General features: G+C 54.2%; 1 protein-coding gene across 6 annotated transcripts; it reads right to left on the reverse strand.

Annotated features, from left to right (window-relative positions):
- Positions 1–15,131: 15,131 nt before the first annotated feature.
- Positions 15,132–22,995, reverse strand: LOC123804703. Of its 6 annotated transcripts, none has more exons than XM_045817119.1 (5): positions 22,875–22,995; positions 21,304–21,483; positions 16,909–17,299; positions 16,432–16,474; positions 15,132–15,840 (listed from the first exon to the last, which is right to left on the reverse strand). In XM_045817119.1, the coding sequence occupies exons 2-5, from the start codon at positions 21,401–21,403 to the stop codon at positions 15,838–15,840; spliced, it is 537 nt and encodes a 178-aa protein (XP_045673075.1). In that variant the 5' UTR covers positions 21,404–21,483; positions 22,875–22,995; the 3' UTR covers positions 15,132–15,837. The 6 variants fall into 6 exon arrangements, 3 of the variants coding, with proteins under 3 accessions (XP_045673075.1, XP_045673076.1, XP_045673074.1); XM_045817120.1 differs by having other exon boundaries at positions 17,140–17,299; positions 22,875–22,993; XR_006783194.1 differs by having other exon boundaries at positions 15,132–16,632; positions 16,760–17,299; positions 22,875–22,994.
- Positions 22,996–23,007: the final 12 nt, after the last annotated feature.

The following is a 23,007-nucleotide window of genomic DNA, read 5'->3' on the forward strand; positions in this document are numbered from 1 at the left end:
CGAGTGAACTGTGTCTTCCACATTTAGTCTGATGTCCATAGGACAGCCTGTACACTCTGCCATTCTACAAGACGTTCAGAGACACTCGGACCTTCGGGGCGCGTGGGGCACCGAGCCTGGCTGCCCGGGACGCCCATGTGGCGGAGGGAGGCTGTCCCAAGTTCACGGGCCAGCGCGGTTCTCAGGGACCGCCCGCGAGCCTGGCAGGGCAACGCCTCCCCTACGGGCGAAACCCCACGGGGGCCACTTTGTCCAAACAAAGGCGTGAGCCCGAGAGGCAGAGCCCAACAAGTCTCGCCTGGGACAGGCGGGTGACGGTCAGAGCGCTGTGGAGTTCAGGGGTGTCTCTTCCTCTCCAGAGTTTCTCCGTCAAACTGACTCGCGACCCAGTTCTTCAGCTTGAATCCGCCTGCACTTCCCATGTCCTCTCTCTCCCTCTCACACACGTACACACATGTGCTGCATAAATCGACCCCAGGAGTGAGCGAGTCGCAGCGTGGGCCCAGCGTGGTGCCGTGAGGTGAATGCTACTTTATTTCATCAGGGACGACAGCCAAAGAGCATTACTGTGTAAGATGAATGAGGAAATATATCAAGATAGTTTTCATTATAAAAATATGTGTTTTTTCCTCAAATACCTCTGTTTTGGAAGTTCGTGTAGCCAGGTGGCTCGTATAAGTTATAACACAACGGCAGCCAGTTACCTAGAACCACCCAGAACGTGCTTACTTGAGGACAGTGACATGATTGTCACTCAGCGATGCTGGGCTGTGCGCACGCTCTGTCCTGCTGTGTGTTTAAAGGCGAAAGGGCCAGCTGAGGCAGCAGGCAAATCTTTCCAACAAGTTCAGAAGTCGGAGAAATGTGGCTTTCCTCTCTTCACCACAATCAACTGGGTCAGATCACTGGAATCGATTTCGAACAAGTCAAAACTCTCCCGGGGGGTTTGACTTGCGCAGACCGAACCATTGATGGTGTCGTGTCGGCGGAGCGGCAGGCCAGCCTGGACTCCAAGCACAGGCGTTCTGCCCCAGGGTCCCCGAGGGGTCACGGACAGCTGAAGCCCGGGCACGTGTTCAGTGCTGTGACGGGAGATTTTGAGGCGTACTTGTGAGGGCCGTGCACGGCACGTGGTGAGATCACTGCGCTAATGAAGACGATGAACACACCCACCACCGCTGCCGGGCACCTGCGTGCACCGGCGGTGAGAACACGCGAGAGCTACTCTGTCTGCAGATCTCAAGCACACGACGCGATGTCATTGACTGTGATCGCCGGGCCGGGCGACCCCAGAACCCACTGACCTCGTAACTGAGAGTTTACCCCCTCTGACTGGTGTCTCTTGGCGACCGCCAGTCTACTCTCTGGTTCGGTGAGTGTGGCTGTTTTACGTTCCGTATACATGCGAGATCACACAGTATTAGTGGTCTCTCTGCGTCTGGCTTATTTCCTTCAGCGTAATGTCCCCCAGGTTCATCCACGTGGTCACAAAAGGCAGGACTTCCTTCATTTGTAACGGGCGGGTACTATTCGCATGTATAATGTATGTAACACAATGGTGTATTGTTATAATAATTACATGCCATGCATATCACATATAAGTGTTATGTATGAATTACACATTGCATACAGGATGGCCATCCATCTGTCACAGACACGTGAACGCTGTTCCCCATCTCGACTCCCGCAAACGGGGCTGCCGAGGACACGTGAGTGCGGGTGTCTCTCCGAGAGACCGATGCCACTTGCTCTGGGTGTAAACCCAGAAGTGGGGTCACTGGGTCACATGGCAGTTCTAGTCTCGATTGTTTGAGGACAGTCACACTGTTTTCTGTGGTGGCCGCGCCGACTTACACTCCCGCCAACAGAGCACAAAGGCTCTGCCCGCCGCCGCCCCCCACCCCCCATCCTCGGCAGCCTCATCCCTTGTCCTCCTGACAATCGTCACCATAGCACCTGGGAACCGATGGGTCACTGCGGTTTGGATTTGCGTTTCCTTGGTGATGAGTGAAGTTGAGCAGCTTTCTATTTACCTGTTAGCCAGGTGTTTGGAAACATGCCATCTCAGGGAAAATGCCTACTCTCGGGCCTTTGCCCATTTTTAACTCAATTTTTTTTTTTGCTCTTGGCTGTAGGAGTTCCTTGGGTATTTTGGATAGTAACCCCTATCGGATACATGTTTTGCAAACACTCCCTCCCGTTCAGGAGGCTGCCTTTCCACCCTGCGGATGGTTCTCTCGGCCGTGCGGAAGCTCTGTAGCTTGGTGCGGCCCCACTTGCTGATCTCCGCCTTTGCTGCTGCGGTTTGGGCCACTGCCAGACCACTGGCACACGGCTTCCCCTGCGTGGTCGTCTGGGGTTCTATGGCTCCGGGTCTGCCATGGGAGTCCGTAATCCATCTGGAGTTGATCTTTGTGTCAGGTGTAAGACAGGGTCCAATTTCTGTCCTTTGCATGAAATACACATCTCGTGTGCCCACAGAATGCTCCGTGGAGTCATGTGGTGTCGTAGTTCAGACACGCGCACTGGTCCAGACGAGTGCCAGTTCAGACCAGGTTCTCAGACTGCGTGCGTTTGGTAAGCGCCGAATAAATGTGTACGTGGATGCATAACAATGCTAGATTTGCAGCATAAAAATCTCCACTGAAAAGCCTTCAGTGATCAAAGAAATTCTAAAAGTAAAAGCTACATATCCTTGAAGTTTCTTTACTAGTAACACATAAGAAAAACATAAAGCTCAGATTCTTGATGGCGCTTATGAATGAACACTTGAATTACTTTGATATGTACGAAGGACTGGATAAAAGCCAGGGAGATGCTATACTGGTGGAGAGCAATTATTTCATCACGGCTAAGCTACTTTAACTACCTTTATACTGCCCCAGTGTCTTACCAGTTCAGATGTAAGGTTGAATGCTGTGTTGCCGGTTGCTCCATACTGATTTTAAATGAATCATAATGCTTAGTTTAGGATTTGAGATTACTTGTTGCCTTTTTAGGGGTTTTATATACTTGACAGTGAGCTGAACACTCAGTATAGCTTCGGGCACACAATTATAAGGGCTTTTTCATCACACAGTTATTCTTTTCAAGTTCAATGTGGGCACACAAATGTCCAGAGTGTGGACAGCTGTCCAAACAATGGGGACTCTGTGCGTTGGGACAGGTGCTGTTGTCATCCCCAAAGCCATTACACAAGTGTTGGTTTATAAAATATTTGGAGGAAAAAATCAATAAGTATATTCCAGTAGTAAAACAAAGGAAGAAATGGCAATTTATTCCATGCACCAGGCTCGAAGAATATTAAATGACAAGTTTAAAGAAAATCAGAGGGGGTGTCTGCTGCTTTGAAGGTGTTTGATACCACGTAATAATGCCCGATTTGGGATATTTACTCCAGCTAGCAAAAAGGCTCAAGGCACAGCTTCAAAGTGTTACTAGGAATCACATGGTGCACGTGCAGAACCTGAGAAGCCTGCTGAACCTACAGACTGTTGGGCTGGGCGTTGCGTCAGGGCAGGGCCATCTCACGCGTCCCAGGGCTGCCAGCGCCTCGTGCAAATCGGGCAACGGAGACGTGCAGGCACGTGGCTGACGGAATGCCTACCCCTGCTGGAAGAGGAGCCGCCCCGGGGTCAGTGGGCACCTTGGCTTCACACCCATGGCCAGGTGATCGAGAGCACATGTTTTCAGCTGGGGCGACAGGTGGCAAGGTCTGGAGTCAATTCTGGCTGTTACCGCTCAGGGGTGCTGTCATCCGAGGGGTGAGCCCAGGATGACGCCAGGTCTCCTTCAGTGTTCGATGCACGGGACCGCTCCCACGACAGAGAGCTACCTGGGCCCAGGAGTCAACGGTGCTAAGGTCCAGAAACCCCGATCTAAATGTTAACTGACTATTCACAATGGCATCAGAGACTCATCCCGAGCAGACCCACTAAACCTCATCTTGTTTAAATGGAGAAGTTTTACTGTAAAATTCAGTGCTCATTATACACACACACACACACACACACACGTCTGCTGAAACGGAAATGTGGAGGTAGAATACAAGGGCTTCCATTTTCTCTCAGCTGAGGGACAATTTCTAATTCATTTTTGTGTTTATCACCACATGTGACATTTAGGAACCATGCAAAGACGTGAGTGACAAGGGCACGCTAACACACAAGGCGTTTCACTGCCCTGGAAAATACACTGACTCTGGCTAGTGAGGCATCTCACGGGGTCAGGTGTGCAAGGGCCAGGCCTGCAGCCCCTCTGACCTGAGGCGCTGCAAGGGGAAAGGCGGGAGCAGCGAGGCCCATGGAGCCGGGCAGCACCGGCGGGGCGCTTCCCATCTGCCCGGGAGCACGCGAGGCGCGTCACGCGTGTGTTCACTGAACTGCGAGCTCTACCAACGCCAGGAACGAAGTGTTCCAGAGGGGGTATCGTTTGCTCGGTTGTATAGAAACTGTGTTATAATTCCTCTCATACGTGCCCCTCTCCTCCTCTGGACGGGGACCTGCTGGAGGACAGGGTCCCTTGTCTAAGTCATCACCGTGTCCCCCAGGGCCTGGCACTCTACCACGAAAGAGGGCACTCGTGAGAGGCCTGTCCAATGAACCAGAAACCCAGGCAAACCGTCTAAAACCCCCCGAACTCCGAGGAGAGGAGAGGGTGCCCCAAGTCTGGTGTGGCGGCCCCGGGGAGTCAGGCGTCTCACTTATCCTGGTGCTCACCGTTACCACTGGACTCCGCGTGACCTAGGCCCTTACCATATTTTTATATTTTTAATTGCATTTACGCCGAGACGGTAACTATTTGCAAGTTTTTCCGAGACAGAGGTCTGTGACCCACCCCTTTGCTGGATCTTGACCCAGCAAATACGGTGGCTCCTTCTTTCCACCTGCGCTGGCTTGCAGCCCTTGTGCGGTTCCTGCCCTTCCCGAGCTCGGCTCTGATAACAACACCAAGTGAGTGCTGCTCAAACAAGGCCAGAGGAGGAAGTGCTTCAGCTGGCAGTTCCTCCGTTCAGCTCCACATGTGCCAGGGAGAGCTGCAGAGTGGTTACGTAAGTGAGGACAATATTCCTTTCAAGTCTGATGCAGAGGCCTACGGTGCCCAGCTAGGCTGCAGCCTGAGCTGGGGGGCACCCTGTGGCGCTGTGGTGGGTGCTGGGGGGAAAGGAGGAAGGAGAGGAGTAGGAGCAAGTCAGGTGTGCTGCGGCAGGAATCCCCTTTGCACGCTGGGCACAGCATTCAGCTAGAACTGCCCATCGACCCCCCTGATGCCTGACCCGAGAGACAGCATCTGCGTCTCTGCTTCCCAGCCACTCAGAGAAGCCCTCGCCAAGCCTGAACAAGCAAGCACGCGGGCACTACAGTGGCACCCTCGGGGATCCACTTGCTGTTCTGTTGATTTAGAGGAGACGTTCCCCTCATTCTCTTCACCAGCTGCTTTCTGGGAACTGGAGCCGGACCCATGCTTAGCCATCATGTACCCCTGGGAAAGGCAGAGACGTTTCCGCCTCCCGACTCTGCGTACTGTCAGGAATAAAGGGGAGCAGGGACGGTCATATCCCCGCCTCTGAAATGCCATACCCAAACAGTACGCACATTTCACTGCCACCAGGCAATGCTGACGACAGCACGGATCTGACCAAACCCAGTGCAGACGGGGTGCCCCGGGGTGGGGGGAGTGAGCACAGTACACAGCACCGTCCGCCTTCCTGCAGCCCAAGAACAAACTGCGGGTTCCGAGATGAGGACAAAGGTCCCTCGGTCATCTCTGATCACCGGGCCTCGGCCTCCAGCAGCCGATCACTCCCCGTCCACCAGGCAGCGAGCGGACGCCCCGAAGTGGGCTGCCAGGGAGCTGACACATGGGAGGGCTGGCAACCCTTCCTCGCCCCACCCCCTCCTGCTCTCGCTGGCAGGGCTCCTCCCCGTGCAGAGCAGGGCCGCAAGTGAAAGCAGCTGTCCGGAGCAGACGGGTTTCAAAGGCCAGGGGAGAAAGAGAAAGGAGTGGGGGTCAAACGAGGAGAGCAAGCAAGGACAAGAGGACTCTTGGCAACCCCGCCCGGTGCCGACGTCGGAGGCAGGAAGCAGACGGCAGGGCAGATGGCAGGTGGCCGCCGTGGGCGCCGCGATGAGGCCCAGGCCCCCGAGTGACGGCAGCCGCCGCAGTTTGACACAGACCCGCCGTCGGACTGCTCCCGGGCAAGGAGCACTTCCACGTGTTTTCCTCTGGGCCACTGTTCCAGCCCCCGTCACACACTCACGCACGTTTCTGAGTCGTGCTACCGATGGAGATCGATTTTGAAATGATTGCTTGCATTTCTTCCTTTGGTTTCATTACTTAAAGGTTATTGAGAAACTATAGGTATGATCGTTTTCTGGAATCTGATTTCAACAGGCACATTTAGGGGAATTAGTGTATCTCTTAGAGTTAATTTTTTTAACCACAACTTTTAGTGCTTCATTAGATGTTAAAATGTAATCTTGAAATTATTATAAAAGAATGATGGTTAAAAATATTAAAATTAATTACTTTTCTTTTGAGGGAGAAAATTAAAAGAAGTAAAATAAATAAAACTTAAGTGGCCATTCCGGAATACATTTTAAAAACAGAGTAAAAGAACATATAAGTACACTGCTGCATTGCAGGACTTTAAATATCTTTTATGCAAGCTGATTGAACGTACTTACAATGCAACGCTAACAACATACGAATTCCGGAATTCCCACCCAGACGGGCAGGCTGAGCGGACTGCCAAGATTCTGCAAGGTAACTTGTCTGAATATATTTGCAAGTTTGAGTACCTACGTTTTTATCACAAAAACTTTTCTGTTGCCCCAGCTTCTTTAAAAATATATTTACAAGCAAGGGTGATTGTGCCACAGGAGCTACAAATGTGTGATGCATGTAGAAATTTCGGGAACGTAACTGCAGACAGTAAACACTTTCCACGGACCGACTGCCAAGGGTGGGCGGCTTTTCTTTCAGGCGGGACTTTCCCACCGTCCAGAGGACCGTTTCTCATTAGCCACCGGATTGTTTTGCGAAGCTGTGCTCTCAGGGGCTCCCTTAGAAACCGCTCGGTGAAAGACGGTGGCTTTCTTCCACAGAATCTCAAGCAGTGAAAAGGCAGATTTGCTGGCATAAATCAAACCCCATTTCTCGGGTTCACTAAACCCTTTCTCCTCAATATAATGTTTTGTGACTTGATCTTAGCGGTTAATAGTACATGCGGGAGAGCTGGTGTGAACCAGTTTTAAATGAATTTTATTCCATTTCTTTTGTTAGTCCATTGAAATCCCTTCCAGAGCTTGTTATACCTTGACGAAGGTTTAACTGCACAACCAGCAGGAAAAAATAGTTCACTTTACTGTCTAGCAAAATCTGTCATTTTCCCCCACTAAGTTTACTCACGTGAATTCATCTTTGTACTGTTGTGTTAATAATATCTGCTCTAATTTCAGAGTTATTACTTATAAATATATTTTTTAAAAAGAAGTTGGGCAACAAAGTGTTTTGTACTAAAAATGTAGATATTTCAACTGGTTAAAATATGCACATACATACTAATAAAGTTTTTTTTTAAGATTTTATTTATTTTTATTTTTAGAGAGGGAAGGAAGGGAGGAAGAGAGAGAGAGAAACATCAATGTGCGGTTGCTGGGAGCCGTAGCCTGCAACCCGGCCATGTGCCCTGACTGGGAATCGAACCTGTGATGCTTTGGTTTGCAGCCCACGCTCAATCCACTGAGCCATACCAGCTGGGGCTGAAAGAATTCCTTTTGAAACCTGGCTCCTCCACATCTGAAACATGGAGACCAAATTGGTGAGCAAATTGCTAAGGATTTTTTTTTTTTAAGAAGGAAGCATTTCCTTATGAAAAGACATTCGCAGCATTTTCTAAAAGAGAAAAATATTAACATACAGTTGATATTAATGTCATTGAAAACAGAATACATGTAATAAAAACTACTGCGGTAGGAGCCCGGCTAGTTTAGGGAACTGCACTTGAAGAAAGGGATCACAGGAAAAAAAAAAAAAAAGGGCCGCAGAAAGGCGATCCAGTGCGGAGCACGTGCAGGGGTCGCAGGAGGTGAGCGCTGAAATCCATGCGCGGAAGCCGCACGCAGCAGCTGACTGCGAGCCCAGTGAGATGCGCTCGGTGGAGTCCAGGGAAGGGGCGAGACCGCAGTGGGTTGAAAAGTGGAAGGGAGTTGGGGAGGGGAAGGCCCCACTGCAATGCATTAGTGGGAAGAATGAGATGTTCCAAAAGCCGTTTTCCCTCAGCCCCGGCCTCCCCGCCGCCAGACTCCGTGGGTCTTCCTCTTGGCCGGGCCCTCCCTGGGTGCGGCCCCAGCAGCAGGTGCGGCCGCAGCTGTTTGGAACCCAGGCAGTGTGGCCACTCGCTCCCCGTCACCATGACAAAGCGGACAGTACAGTGGACATCCTGGAGATACTTCGAAGGGATGCAAGAGAATCCCTAGGCAAGTTTTTAATTTTCTTGTAGAAAAAATCAAGTGTATGTATTAATAAGCATTCTGTAAAATCTTTGGTCACCTGTATACTCTTCTGGTATCAGAAACGATTCAAACAATCTGTTCTCTGTCTAGTCTTAAGGGGTTACACTTCAAGTCTGGCTGGCTGAAGATGAGCACACGTAATAAAGAGGACAGCTGTGGGAAGCGGGCAACGGCATTCTTTCGTGAGGGGAGAGAAGGGAACTCAAGTTAGCTGTTTACCAAGGTAGGTCTTAGCTTGTCTCCAAGGAAGTCAAGGAGAGGTGTTACTTGGGGTGAGAATGCCACCTGAAATGCTTTACTCTCACACTAGTTACCAATTTGATATGTAGTGCTAATCTTTATTTGATAGATAATAATAATTTTATGTGTGTTTCTTAACTAAACACATAGGCACCGATTGTTTGGGCTCCCCCCAAGGTTAAAACGACTCACTGAAGCACCTCTCTTAGCATTCAGAACGCTAAGGCCACTGGATCTATGAATTAAAACAAAAAGTTCACAAAATGCTTTTTAATGCTGGTATTGGGGTAGAGGACCTACTTACAGGTTAATCACCATGCAGGCGGTTTTATTGTCAGGGGCGATTTTACCTAGTCCAACAAAGGTTTCTAGGTTGAATATATGCAAATACTTTGGCAAATGAGCTGCCCCTTCTTATTTCTATTTCCCCTTTGAAAGTAAAAAATAAAAGACTTGCTGAAATGAAATTGCTGAAAAAAGGAAGAGAAATAACTTTTAAAGGCAACAGTGGAAAGGGACACTGTCCCAGAGCACACAGATGAGGCGAGGCCCGTGCCCCACAGTGAAGAACGAGAGGAGGACCTGGTCGAGGGCGGAGCGGGACGACATGGGCGGGGCTTCTCGCTCGCGGCTGGAAAGTCTGACGTTGCCACGTCAGAGGAACTCACGTGGCCCGTGAAGCAGGCACGTGCAGTTTGTTCTCACTGCGGTCCTGGGCCCTGGCAGGCGGCCTCAACTGTTGCTCCTGCGATCGCCACCTCCACCGCCACCCTCACCATCGCTGTCGTCCTCGCCACCGTCCTCACCATCTTCATCTGTCGCCTCAGGCTCTTTAAGGATAAGAATCCTTAAACTCTTGATTATTATCAGCTGCTCCACATGAAATGGATGTGTTTTGAGGAATGCTTTGAGCATGATTTTTTTTAACCAGGCAGAATTGATCATTTTTGAACACTTCCTAATTGTAGTGAGGCAAAAGCACTGAATGTATATCATGCAAAATATACACATATGTATACTATATATTCCCGCTAGATATGGTGGGAAAGGGAAAGAGCGGACGGTAGAGTGACAAAAATAATCCTTCTCCTTAAGGCTATCAGTTTATTCTGTTCCTTTTGCTGGAATTCAACAAGGCCTACAGTGTGCTTGACACTGGAGAGAGAGAGAGAAAGGAAGACCCTCGTCAAGTCCTCTGGCTTTCTAGGGCTCACACCCAACTTCCGTTCGCTGCTCCGGCTCGGAAGCAGAATCTTGGCGTATTCCAGTCCCGTGGATACGAGGACCCACCGATACGCAGGACAACACCGTGGTTCACAGCTGAGGAAGCAAAGGCAGTCAGGGTGCAGTGCAGACCTACACGTTCTGAATTTTAATTTCCTCGTTTATAAGACAGGCAGTATTACACAACCCTGTATCTCATAAGAGTGTTGTGCCAATTAGAGAAACTTATTTCAAAGCCTCTTGTAGGGTTCCTAGCATACAGCTGAAGATGAAAAGATAGTGATTGTTGTTATTAAAATGGCTCGTCCAGATCTCTTTTAATGGCTGAAAACACTGAGACCCCGAAGAATGCCCGAGAATGCCTAAGGCGAGGGAGCAGACAAGTTATGTCTAAACCTAGTGACCGGGCCACTGAGGACTAGAACCCCGAGTGGTTTAACCGGAGAACCAACCAGGCTGCACTCCGAGAGCTAAGCATTTCCCAAAACCGTGCCAGGGTGGATTTCATGCATCTTACAATCATCCCAGCATTCCAAGACTCTGATCAGATGAAACGTAATGCAGTGCGTGTGCTGGGATAGAGAGATACCTGTAGTGAAGTGTCAGGCGAGAAATGTGCCTTGGGTTCGTTCTAGGAAAGTTTTCACGAGGCTATGGGTGTGCTGGGCTTGGTTCCGAAGTTCATGTGCAGTGAGTGAAGAGCACAGATCTTCAGGGTACAATGAGGTTTGGACAAATGTACACACACACACAACAAACAACCAGTCAAGTAAGATACCACCCCAGACACTTCCCAGAGCAGCTTCCCAGTAAAGCCCCGCCCCTCCCATGCAACACTCACAGTCTTCCTAGATTTGTTTTTCTCGTTTGAAAATGCCGAGTTAATGGGGCAGCATGTATCCCTCCGTGCGTGGCTCCCTTTGGTCAGGGTGTCCATAGTCACCCACCTTGCTATGTGTCCCTCATTTTTAAGTTGCTTATAGGTCAGTATTCCACTGTATGATTACGTCACAACTTGTTATCCATTCTCTTCATGACGGGCATTCGCACTGCTTCTGGTGTGGGGCCACTAGGGATAAAACTGCTACGGAAACTCACCATGGCTGGTGTAGCTCAGTGGATTGAGCTCGGGCTGCGAACCAAAGTGTCGCAGGTTCGATTCCCAGTCAGGGTACATGCCTGGGTTGCAGGCCATGACCCCCAGCAACCGCACATTGATGTTTCTCTTTCTCTCTATCTGCCGCCCTTCCCTCTCTAAAAATAAATAAATAAAATCTTTAAAAAAAAAACTGCTACGGAAGCTCTGGGACAAGTCTTTCCGTGGACGCTGCACTCGCTTCTCTCGGAGGGATACACGTGGAGTCGGATGGGTCAGGCACAGTGCGGGCGCAGGCTCCACTCCCAAGTACGTCTCCAAAGCCCTTTTTCTTCATTGTCCACGCTACTAGCCATGAAGAGGGTTTAGGTGCCCCACATCCTTGGCAAACGCTAGTGTTGCTCTGTTTAATTTTAGCTATGCTAATGAGCGTACAGTGGTGTCTCGTGGTGAACATTAATTTGCATTTCTCTAATGACTAATGATGATGCTGAGTACCTTTTTCTAGGCTTACTAGCCATTAACAAACTTTCTCTGGTGAAGTGGTATGCCAGTCACTTTTAAAAATTGAACTCTCTTATTTCTGAGTAGAGTAAAATAACATTAAATGTGTATGTGGGCTGCCGCCCCCAACTCCTAACACAGACTCAAAGCCCCCGTAAAGGGGGGTGGCCGCCAGGAGACCCTTCGGTGCTGATGCTGAGTCTTTGGCCTGGGTTCCCGACCAAGAGCACCGAAGACTTCTGTAATTTCCTGGGTGACGACACATCTTTTGTTCCCAGGGGACTCTGGGTGGAGACTGGTTACCAGAGACCTTGGAACTGGCAGGCCCGTCCCTCAGCCCCTGGAGCAGGGTGGGGGCCGGACACGGGCCCGTAAGCCAGCGTGCCTCCATGATGCGCGTCAGGGAAACGCCGATGGCTCAGTCTCCGGGAGCTTCAGGCCGGTGGACACACCCACGTGCACGTGCCGGGGGTCTGCGGTCCGCACGCCACAGGGACAGAGCTCCCGGACTTAGGACCCTTCTAGACCCCACCCTGCGTGTCCCCTCATCCAGCTGTTCACGTGAACCCTTTATGATGCCCTTTGCCACACAAACCAGTGCACACGCATGTTCCTGGGAGCTCTTCTAGGAAACAACTCTGCCGGGAGGGTTGTGGACAACCGAAGTGTGCAGGGAAGCCGGGCAGAGGCTGTGGGTGATTTACAACAAGAAATACCAATTGGGTCTCCCCCACTGTTCCTGGCTCATGGCCCCCCGAACCTGTGCTTTCCCGTGTAAAGCCCACAGCGGCACCTTTTGCTACACTACGCTACCTGGCCCGTGTCACCACGACCTGAAATAGCCCCAGAGCCATAAAGAACAAAGGAGTGTCTTGTTATTCGCAATAAGCCCCTTGCCACACCTGGGTTTCTGTCAGTGAGGGGACTTGTCAAGGGGACAGAGGATCAGACCTGTCACCCCAGCCCCTCCCTCCGACCTGCAGGGGGGCTGCCCCTGGCCGAGGTGATCCCCTCAGCCACACCTAAGGAATGGCGCCTCCATAAATGCCCCGGAGGAGGGGCTCCCAAGCTCTCAGGTCGGGGGACGCCCGGGAGAGCAGCATGCCTGGAGAGCAGGAAAGCTCTGGGCCCCTCCCCGGCCCCTGGCCCCACGTGCGTGCGCCTCCCACCTGGCTGTTCCTGAGTGGCATCCCTTCTCGCTGAGCAGTGACTCAGTAAGGAGCGTGTCTCTCTGAGTCCCATGAGCTGCTCTAGTGACCAAACCCAAACGGGGTGCTGGGAGCCTCTGAGCCGGTCAGAAGCACCATCTGGCTTTGCCCCTGACCTCTGCAGGGGGCGCTCTCGTGGGTCTGAGCCCTTCACCTGTGGGTCTGACCCCATCCCCAGGAAGGCAGCGCCAGGACCGAGCTGAGCCGTAGGACACCCCATCGGCATCTCCTGAGACCGGAAGAATCGCTTGGCGTTGCAAAACATATACAGGGAACCTCGGGACCCGCCCTCGTGATGGGTGTCTGAAGTGGGAGCAGTCTGGGGGGCTGAGCCTTAACCCGTGCGGCGGAAGTGCAGGACACAGGGCCAGTGTGGGAGGACCCCGCACCCCGGGGTCAGGGGTACAGGGTAGCCACGCGAGAGTCAAGGGGAGAAGGGGGTTTTGCCTGTAAGTAGGACTCAGTTATTCAGACACGAACCCTCGGTCAGATAGACGTATTTTGATTACTGTCTCTCAGAAGCACTCCCTAACTCTGGTACATCTCTTCTGTCCGGACAGCCTCCACAGGCTTCTCCAAGCGCCAAGTCCGGCGGTCGGTCCGGCCCTGAAGGGCCACTCAGACTCCACCAGCACAGGACGCAGGGTTTCCTCCTTCCTGTTCTGGCGAGAACATTTGAGTTTATTCCCAGCAAACTGCAGGGATCCCGCACGGCGCTGTTAGCTGCAGTCACGGCACCGTGGGTCCTCAGCCTCATCCACCCCACACCCAGAGCCCTGCGTGCGCCCTCTCACCGACCTCCCCACAGCCCCCCGCCCCGGCTCCGGCGATCCCTCTGTCTCTCCGCATCCGACGTCTCGGGTCCCACCGCGCGGGACCACCACTCAGCAGCACCTGTCTGTCTCTGCGGCCCGCCCCGCCGCTGCGCACGGCTGGGTTCCCCCTTCCCAGAGCTGCACACGTGCGGGCCTTCCTCCGCCATCCGCCCGCTGACGGCCCCCCGGGGCTGTCTCCCTGCCCGGGCTGCCGTGGGTGCGGCTGCAGCGCGCGTGGGACTGCGGATGTCTTCACATCCTGTTTTCATTCCCTTTGAATCACTGTCCTTTCTTTTTTTATCCGCACTGGAGGACATTTTTTCGTTGTTTTTAGAGGGAGAGGGAGAGGGAGAGGGAGAGGGAGACAGTGATGTGGGAGAGAAGCATCCGTGGGTTGCCTCCTGTGTGCCCCCAGACCGGGGATCACACAGGCCCAGACTGGGGACTGAACCGGCCACCTTTCGGTGACGGTGACGGGACGACGCTCCAACCAACGGAGCCACACTGGCCAGGGCTCATGGTCCTTTCTTGATGCAGTAGGAACAGACTAGGGCACACAAATTCTGGACTATCCACAGGATTTGCGTTTTGGCGGCCAGGCTGTTTTAGGCGGCCCGTGACTGTCAGATAAAGAACGTGGGTGGCCCTTCCTCCAGCTTCCTGCGAGGCAGCCTCCCCGTCCCAGGAATTCCCCCGTGACTCGTGTGTCACTCACGGTGGGCTCCCTCAGTTCCCATGAACGGGTGACTCAGAGCCACGGCCGGCCGTGCCGGGAAGACTGGCCAAGGAACCAGGGGGCTGGGGCTTTCAGCACCACCTCTGGAGCGGGGAGGGGAGATGGAGTCCAGCTCAAGGCCAGCCGACACCGTGCCTCCACGTGGGTCCCGACGAAACCTGGACCCGGAGGCTGAGGCGAGCTCCCCTGGCTAGCGATCCCGCACGCCCCGTCGCGTCGGTCTGTGTGCGGGGAGCACGTTCCGGCCCCGCAGGGAGAGCACACAGCACCTGCCCCCCCGGGGCCCTCCAGACCTCACTCCGTGGGTCTGCTCCCGGGCGGGCGCCTGTGCTGCTCCAGGGGAACCATAAGCTGTGCATAGCGCGCCCGAGCTCGGCGCATGGCCCCCGTCAATCCTCAGCCCTCGGACGGTCTCGGGAACCTCCCAAGCCTGTGACGAGCTGGTGGGAAGTGAGGGGAGCCTGGGAATTCCCACGCTTGCAGCTGGAGCCGAAATGAGGGCAGCTGGGGGCGGGGGGGGCGGGGGCGGCGGTGCCCTTAGCCGCTGAAGCTGGGGCACGACTCGAGGCAGCTGGTGTCAACGCGGCTGTGAAAGGCCCTCCCGCGGGTGCCGCCGGCGGGTGCCTGACCCACTTTCTCTCCTCTCAGCTCTGCGGTGCACACAGCGGGTGTGGCCGTTTTTGGAGCCACCCTATTTTGCATCACCTCATCTGTGTAGAAAGCACTGCAGTTGTGGGTAACAGTAATCATTCGTGAAGTAAATCAGACATCCGACATATTTTTACCCGACACGCTTTTATTCGGCGTGGTCCACAGCTGCACCGCGTTCGGCCGGGCGCAGTGCCTGCTGTCAGGGCGGAGAGGTGCGCACAGACCCCCGCAGTGGGACTGGCCGGCGCCGCGGGAGACACGCGAGCCGGGAAGTGTGTCCTCGCCAGACCAGAGGGCGGGGAAGGGAAGCGGCGGCTGGGCAGGAGAGACGTCAGGCCTGAACTGTGAGCGCGGGGCAGGGAGCGCCGGGGAGGAGGGGCGCGATGGGGGGCCAGGGAGGTGTGGGCGGGGGCATGGAGGGCTCCCCGGTCTGGACTCCAAGCCGCAGGGGCCCGGACACCAAACGCCCCACACGTGCCACGCTGCCCAGTGGCGACAGCGAGAAACCCCGACTTCCGGAGAGGGGGTTGGCGTGGCTGCAGCAAAGGACCTCGGGCCGCAGGACGGAGGCCTGGAGACCAGGTCACCGCTACGCGAGGAAGAGCTGGTACTAGCGCACGGAGTCTGGACCTTCATGTGAAAGTAGCTCGGGAGGACTGAAAAGTGTTAAGACCACAGTGACATTTCTCTCAGGAAAACCCTGTTGGGATGTGGGTCCAAGCAATCAACACACGCGGGTGACAGGGAGACCGGTGCGCAGGCTGCCCTGCGGCGGGGGCGAGAGGTGACGACAGCCAGACAGGGTGAAGCTTGAGCTGTGTCCCAGGGAGGGCTGGACGAGTCCAGGTTACTTAGGAGACACAGAGAGCAATTAATTAGGGAGTGAGAGCTCTCAGGGTCACCCCAGAATCTCTCTCTGCTTTGGGGTGCAGATGCATCCCTGTGGGACCTGCCACAGTGGAGAGCGCCGGTGGGGGCAGGGCAGGAGGGCGGGTGCCACCTTGACGCCCCTGCAGTTCGAGCTCAGGAGCTCACCTGAAGGGCATTGAGGAAGGGGCTAGAATGACAATAGCGAGAATCTTTTCTCATGGTTAGCAGCAAACCCGCGGCTGTTCAGCAACATCAGAGAGGAATGAGACCGTAGATGAAATGGCAAAACTGAAAACACAGGCTGCAATAAAGCCAGGAGCCACCAGGGTCCGCGCCTGGGCCAAGGTCTCCACGCACAGTACACCCTTCTGCGGGCGGGGGGCTGCGGCTCCACTGCCAGTGCGTCTGACGCACGGACAGGACCGGTCACTAGGACAGGTGGGCCCCGGAAGCCGGGCTCTCAGGGGCCCCCGTGTCTGCGGGGCTCAGGAGAATTCCACGAGCCAGCGCGCAGTGCAGAAGGCCGGGATGCCCCAGGTCTCCCGGGGCCGAGGTGGGCACACCCACTCACCTCTCCGCACTGCATGCTCCCCAGGGTGTCCGCACACAGGCGCCTGAAAGCAGGCAGGGGTGTCCCAGTCAGAGCACACACTGTCAGCCTCTCCCCCCGCACCAGTGAAGCTGGCAAAACGGCAGCCAGGTTTGTGATCCCAGAAACAGGCACAGGTAGCTAGGGTTAGTCCAGCGCCCAGAGACCGGTTTTGAGGGCCACCTGAGAAATCCCGGGAATGCGTCCGTGAGGCTGAAGTCCATCTGCAAGGCCGCCCCAGCTGCACCAAATTAGGGTCCCTGGACAACACCCCATCAGTGCAGCCCCCCCAAACTGTGACAAAACAGACCCTGGTTATCTGATGACCAATTAAGCATCCAGAAAGGGGTTCCATGTGTCACCCAGGCAGCACAAAAAGAACAGAGTTAGGCCGAGCAGTGGGAGCAGTGTCCAGCACAAGGCATCGCATCCCCCGCTTTCCCGCAGTGCAGCCGGTACCCGGAGCAGAGCTGCATCGCTGCTCGGCCCTTCATCGGGCTGCCCTGCCACTTGGGTATCACCTCTAGAGGGCGCCGGCAGGAACCACGCTTCTCGTAAGCCTGCAGAGTACAGGACACATGGCCTATGCATGCCTCTAAATAAATGGTGTTTTGCACTAAATCAGGCACGAATAAGGCCAATTGGGTGTCCTCGGGCTTCCGATTGGTTGTGGAAGGAACCGGGCCAAACCTCCGCTCCCGGTGAACGCTCCCGGACGTGCACGCATCTGTTGTCGAATCTGCGATCCCCGAGAAACAGGGAAGCCTCGCTCCCGGGGGCTTCTGGGAAAGGGGTGCGAAAGGATCGCCGAGGGCGTGCAGAAATGCTCTCTCGTCCTGGGTCCCGCCGGCTGCAGGAGGGAAGAAAACCCCGTGGTTCATTCTCGTTTTGTGGGAATTTCACCATGAAACGGAGTTTATGTTTACAATAATTAAATGTTAGGACGTCCCGGAAAGACTAAATGAGAGCTTTTCTAGGATCCGTTTCTTTGCGGTTTCAAACGCGACCCCACTGAGTGCAGAGCACCGCTAACGGAGATCCGGGTTTGCTTCCCTCTCCTGACGTCTGGCACGAACCTCTGACGTCAGACACACCAGCTTTTTTTTTTTATCAATGCCCACCCTCCCCGCCAACTCCACTGCGTTCACGGCTGGCCACACCGAGTGTACAGTCGACACGCCTCAACTCAGCTCCGCCACTGAGGCTGTTCCAGACCGGTGGTCACCGCACGCACGGTCACGACGACTGTGGACCGGTCCCCTCCCCTCCCCTCGCCTCTGCCCTGGCTCCACTGGGCGCCTCCCGCCTGCGCCGCTCTCCTTGGGCTGCACCTCCCTCCTTGGGCTGCACCGCCACGGAGATGCCCTGTGAATACTCACACAGCACCTGCCCCGGGCAGAGTGCCACCCCAGGGCACAGAGGACCCACGGGCGAGTGAAACCTGCAGTCTCACCGGAGAAGCCACACGCAGCAGTAACAAGCCATCGGAGGGGCCAGAAGAGGCTGGAGGGAGAGTGCCATGCAGGGGCGGTGGGAGGGAGGGGCTTCCACGCTGGAACTGGAGGGTGAGGTCCCTGGGGGTCAAGGAGCAAGGCGTATTCCACCACGTGGAGGCAGCCACACACAGCAATGAGCGTCATGAGAGTTGAGGCAAAGCAACCAGCAGCAAGACACAAGGCAGGCAAATCGAATACCCATAGAAAACTACAAACACCCGGCAGGAGTCTCCATGCATGCTGTTGGTGAAGACCCCTCTTAGAAGCGCTGCTTCCGCAGGTAATGGGATGGCACGAATCATCTGTTTAAAACGCAACCAAACGAGAGACCTGTAACTCGAGCCCCAGGGTGGCTGCTCAAGCAGGAGCGCAGCCGAGAACAAGGGCCCCCAGGCCACCAGCTGGGCAGGTCGGAAGGGCCTGAGTCAACAATGTTCCACGAGGCTGAGACTGTGCCGTGCTCAGCCTGTTTGTTTCATACTTGGTGAGCTGACCGTCTCCCACAGGGCAGGCAGTAGCTAGCTTTGGGGTGCCAGTGGGGGCTGGGGGGGGTCTTGTTTTGCCAAAGGGAAGGCACTCATGTGCGATGGGGCCACGGGCAAGGAGTCAAGCGCCTCAGCAGACGGGCACCCGTCGTGTGGCTCCCTCCCTGGAAGTAACGCGGGAGGGACCGTGTAGGTACCAGGCAGGGCACTCTGCGACCAAGAGAGAGACGCAGGGAGGCCAGACGGGGCCCAGACAGTGCCCCGAGAGGCGGGCATCAAGATCTGCACGGTTCTGACGGTGAGGAAGGAGCCCTGCTGGTCCTTCAGAACCGAGTGGGTCCCCGAGTCCCCCACCGCCCCGCCCCAGACAAGCCCCCCTACACACGCAGCCGAACTGGCTGCAGGGCAAAGTGTTAGGGGCTGACACATGTCATCACAGCATCATTCAAGAAAAAAGTTCATTTCCTTACTTTTTAAAATTTTAGTTATTTTTAAAAAGTTATTAATACCAGTTATTGCTTCTTTCATTACCAACAGCATTTCAGCTACATTACAACCTTCAAAAGCTTTGAGCTTTAGCCTGGAAACCCATGTCTTCTGCGTACCAAATATCCTACCTGTAAATTCACTTTTTGTGTGGGGTGGGGAGAGTGGTCCTAAAGTGCAATTTTGCTTCACACACAGAAACTGTGCACAACCAACCGGCCAGAGAAAACCCCCGTGCGGCAGGAGTGCCGCTCGTGTTAACGGGCGCTGCGCCGCAGACCTCGGGGTACACACCTGCCTTCCACCGCACACTCACCCTCCCAGGGCCCCGGAGATGGGGCTGCTCACAATGGCAGCGGACATCTGCTCGGTGGTCACGGAGTACGACGCATTGTTCGAAGCTGTCAAATATGCAGTACCACCCTCATTCGACCCACGTGACATCCTAGGAGAAAAGCAACTTTATCATCTGAATTCCACGCACAGTACACCCGAGAATTTGGGGACTTTCCTGAAGCCCCGTTGCTAGTAAGGAGTCGGAACTCGAGTGCCTCAGCAGTTCAACCGGAAGCCCAGACTCCAGCTCCAGCTTCTCACTGCGTCTGCAACTGGTTTGCATGGAGTAAACAATGGTGGTGACTCTACCACTGGAATTTCAGCAAGCATTGATGCAGGGAACACCCAAAGACGAGTAGTAGCCAGAAGCAAAGACGTTGATTAAAATAGAGTCTATATGGGTCTGGATCCAAATAAGCCACTCTTTTCAAAAAAACGTAAGGAGCTCTGACAGTGCATAGTTTAACAATGCTGAAAGGAAACACTGCTACTCACACAACAAAAAATGTTACTGCAAAACAAAAAACCCAAATAAACAAAGTAAAACGCAAGCAAATGAGGTTAGGGTGAGTCACACCCCACCGCCTTGCCCAGGTTTTAGAAAACTCGAAACCAAATCCCCTCCAAGAGAATGAAGTTTGTGGAAATTCTGCAATTTGATAGAGGCAGGGGTCTAATTCTGGTTAAAAAAGCTTCTAGGTTTATCATGGGAAAAAATATCAGTCTGTATCACAAGTGACCACATTGCCAAAGCTGAAGAACCGAGGTCTACACAGCTGATTGGCACACACATTTAATAACAACTCATACGGCTTTAACATTTCTTATATTTTGGTTATGCTAAGTTCCCGGTGTAAGGAGTTACAGTATTGCTTATTTTCAAATCAAAACCTGTTAAAAGCAGGTAGAGGAGGAGGAAGAGACCTATTCTGGGGGTTAGACCCACGAAAGGAAGCAGAGCCCCGCAGAGAGCCCAGGCCCATCCGACCACTGATCTGGGATTCTCCCGTTCCGGCCCACTCCTCCCGCAGAGGAAGGTTCCCGCATCCTACGGCGTGTCTGAGAAGTCATCCGGATTAAAGCATTCAGCTGAGGATGGCAAAATGGTCCCAGCTCACATGGCTTCTGGCAGCAGGGCCAGAATGAGGGGTGCGCCCACCTTGGGGTTCTCCCTGGGCGTACGTAACTTTATTCTTCGGGCCACACGGTCACTGTGCCAGCAGTGACAGCGTCTTAGGAGAAAACGGGTTTACTCACAGGTACAGACCCAGTGCTGAAATAACACTGTGATGGGGGAGAGAAATACTTTTGCCTTTAGAAAACCAAAATAAAATTTACTTAGAAAATCAATCACACATGAGGTGATTACCATCATTAACCATCAGGGAACTGGAAATTAAAACCGCAGTGAGAGATCCACACGCCCACTAAGATTCAAGGGGCCTGCAACACCACGCGTGGGCGAGGACACGGAGGGCCTGGAACTCTCACCAGCAGGCGGTGGAAACGTCAGCTGTCCACTGTGGGAAGCTGCTGGCTCTGTCCACCCGGGTAAAAGCACACCTGTCCTATACCCTAGCAATTCCAGTTCCCGGGCACCGGACCCAACAGAAATGAGTGCCGTGTTCCACAGAAGACGGATACAACCATGTCCCCAGCAGATTTATTTATTCATACTGACCCCAAACTAAAACAACGCAAACGTCCAACGGCAGTAAAAAGAGAACGACGTTGTGACGCGTCACGCAGGGGAATACCATCCAGCAAGGAAAAAGAGGAAACTTCTGGTGTAGAAATCCACATATGGGCGAAGTGAGGCTGCGCCCGAGAAGCCAGCCAGGAAAGAGTTCAGCGCGGCAGGACTGCCGCTATGCGAACACACAAACCAGTGTATGGCCCTGAGGTCCAACAACGGTCGCTGTGCGGAGGGGCGGCAGGCCCTGGGAGGGGACAGAGGGAGCCTTCTGTGAGGCCGGGAGGGTCCGCATCCCGGTCTGGGTGGTGGGCCCGTGATTGTGCGCTTTCACATCCGTCAAACCGTACTCACGAACCTGCGGACTCTGCCACGGCGGCGACGGCCCGTCTCCAAGGGGTCTGCGGCTGCACTTGCTGTGAGCCCCGCCCACGCCGTCTCGTGCGGAAGGACTTCATCCGTTCACACCGCTGCCCAGTCCTGGACCGTACGAACGTGCCGCGCTTTTCCTGCTCACTGTTGTGGAGCGCCTAAAAAACTTTTAAGAAATTAATTTGTTTAGGTCCCAAGTGAACATTTTCTCTGCTCACTGGTAAACTGCACTAAAATAGTAAGAAACAAGCCCCATCTGCAGTATTAGCCATCTGCTACTTTAAGCAAAATTGTCAGGCCCACACTTCATGGTCGCCAACCCAATCCACAGCGCTAAACTCAATGACAGACTATTAAAAAACAGAAGTTTTTCTCAAAAAAAAAAAAAAAAGTACGTCAGAGCACAATAATGGTTGCTTAAGAGGACCCTTTGTGAATGAATAAAATATTGCATCTAGAATACTGGCCTATGGTGGATGAATTTACGTAATGATTTCATAGCACGTCCATGAACGGGGAAATAGAATAAGAACCAATCCAGGTGACAGGAAAGACACTAATTGTCCCATTATAATCTGACGGCCACTAGATCCCTGCAAAATGGATTTCAAAGTCTATCGCGATGTCCGCCACGGTTACTGACTGCGGGGCACTGCTAAGCCCTTGGTGTGCGTCCTCGCATCCATCCTCCCAAAACCGCCGCGAGGGACGGTAGTGCCAGCTCGGCTTTTCACAGGTGAGGCAGCGCAAGTCTCGGCCTACGTAACTGCGCAAATACTTCCCCCTGTGTTCTCGCCTGGAAGTTCTATAGTTTTAGGTTTTTCCGCTTACGTCTACGATGCACTTGAAACTAACTTGTGTTTACAGTGTGAAGGATGGGTCCATGCAATGAGAAGGGATGGACTGAGTCATTAAGAGTGGACAGAATGCGCGCAGAGGGTGGATGGGACCGGGGGCGGGGGGGGGGGGGTGCCATAAAGTCAAGGCGTAGGGGGGCGGAGCGGGGCAAGACACAAGGCGCTGGGGGGGAAGCAGCAGGAGAATTCTGAGTAATCAACACCGTGTACTCAAGCTGAACCGCGCCTTGGATGCAGCCACCCGTGACTCCACGAAGGGCAGCTCCGACCTCGGAGCTACTTCTGAGTCCCTACTCCACAGGAATTCCCCCGAGGAAACCCCTGGGGCGAGGTCTTAAGTCCCCGAGGCCTCTCAAAGGTCACCTCTCCGGGCACAGGGGGTGTGCGACGCCCGAACCCGAGGAGGACCCAGGCAGTCCCGATGGCGCTCCGAGGGACTCCCCCAATCAGGTCTCGGGGACAGATCGGAGGAATCACTGCCCACGCCCCCGGGGGTGCCTGGCGCACACCCTAACCCGGGAAGCGGGCGGCCAGACGCGAGCGGGAAAGGGACCCTGCCCTGGGGAAATCCCGGAGATCCTCCCGCCGGGGGTCCCGAGAAGCACCGACTCCCTCACGACCCGGTCCTAAGGCGGAGGCACCGAAGCCACCGGCTTCGCCCTCCCCCAGAAGCCACGCTGGGGGCTCCAAACGGACTAACCTCCGCGCCCCAGCAGCCACAGGGTCTACTGTGGTCCAGCCCCGCGACCAGCCCGCACCCGACCTCCCAACCCGCTCCACCGGCTCGCCGCCGCGCGGAAGCCGTCGTAAAGTGCTGTAAAGGCGTCGGCGTT

This window comes from Phyllostomus hastatus, unplaced genomic scaffold, assembly GCF_019186645.2.
Source record: "Phyllostomus hastatus isolate PE091 unplaced genomic scaffold, TTU_PhHast_1.1 phas_scaffold_216, whole genome shotgun sequence".
Taxonomy (NCBI): Eukaryota; Metazoa; Chordata; class Mammalia; order Chiroptera; family Phyllostomidae; genus Phyllostomus; species Phyllostomus hastatus.

Coding starts and splice junctions, on each gene's coding strand:
- LOC123804703 (XM_045817118.1), bottom strand. CDS start 21,403: ATGAAGTCCTTCCGCACGAGACGGCGTGGGCGGGGCTCACAGCAAGTG. Junction 17,300..21,303: donor CGCCGTGGCAGAGTCCGCAG/GTTCGTGAGTAC, acceptor TCCCTCCTGCAG/CCGGCGGGACCCAGGACGAG. Junction 16,475..16,908: donor GCGATGCAGCTCTGCTCCGG/GTACCGGCTGCA, acceptor GCCTGCTTTCAG/GCGCCTGTGTGCGGACACCC.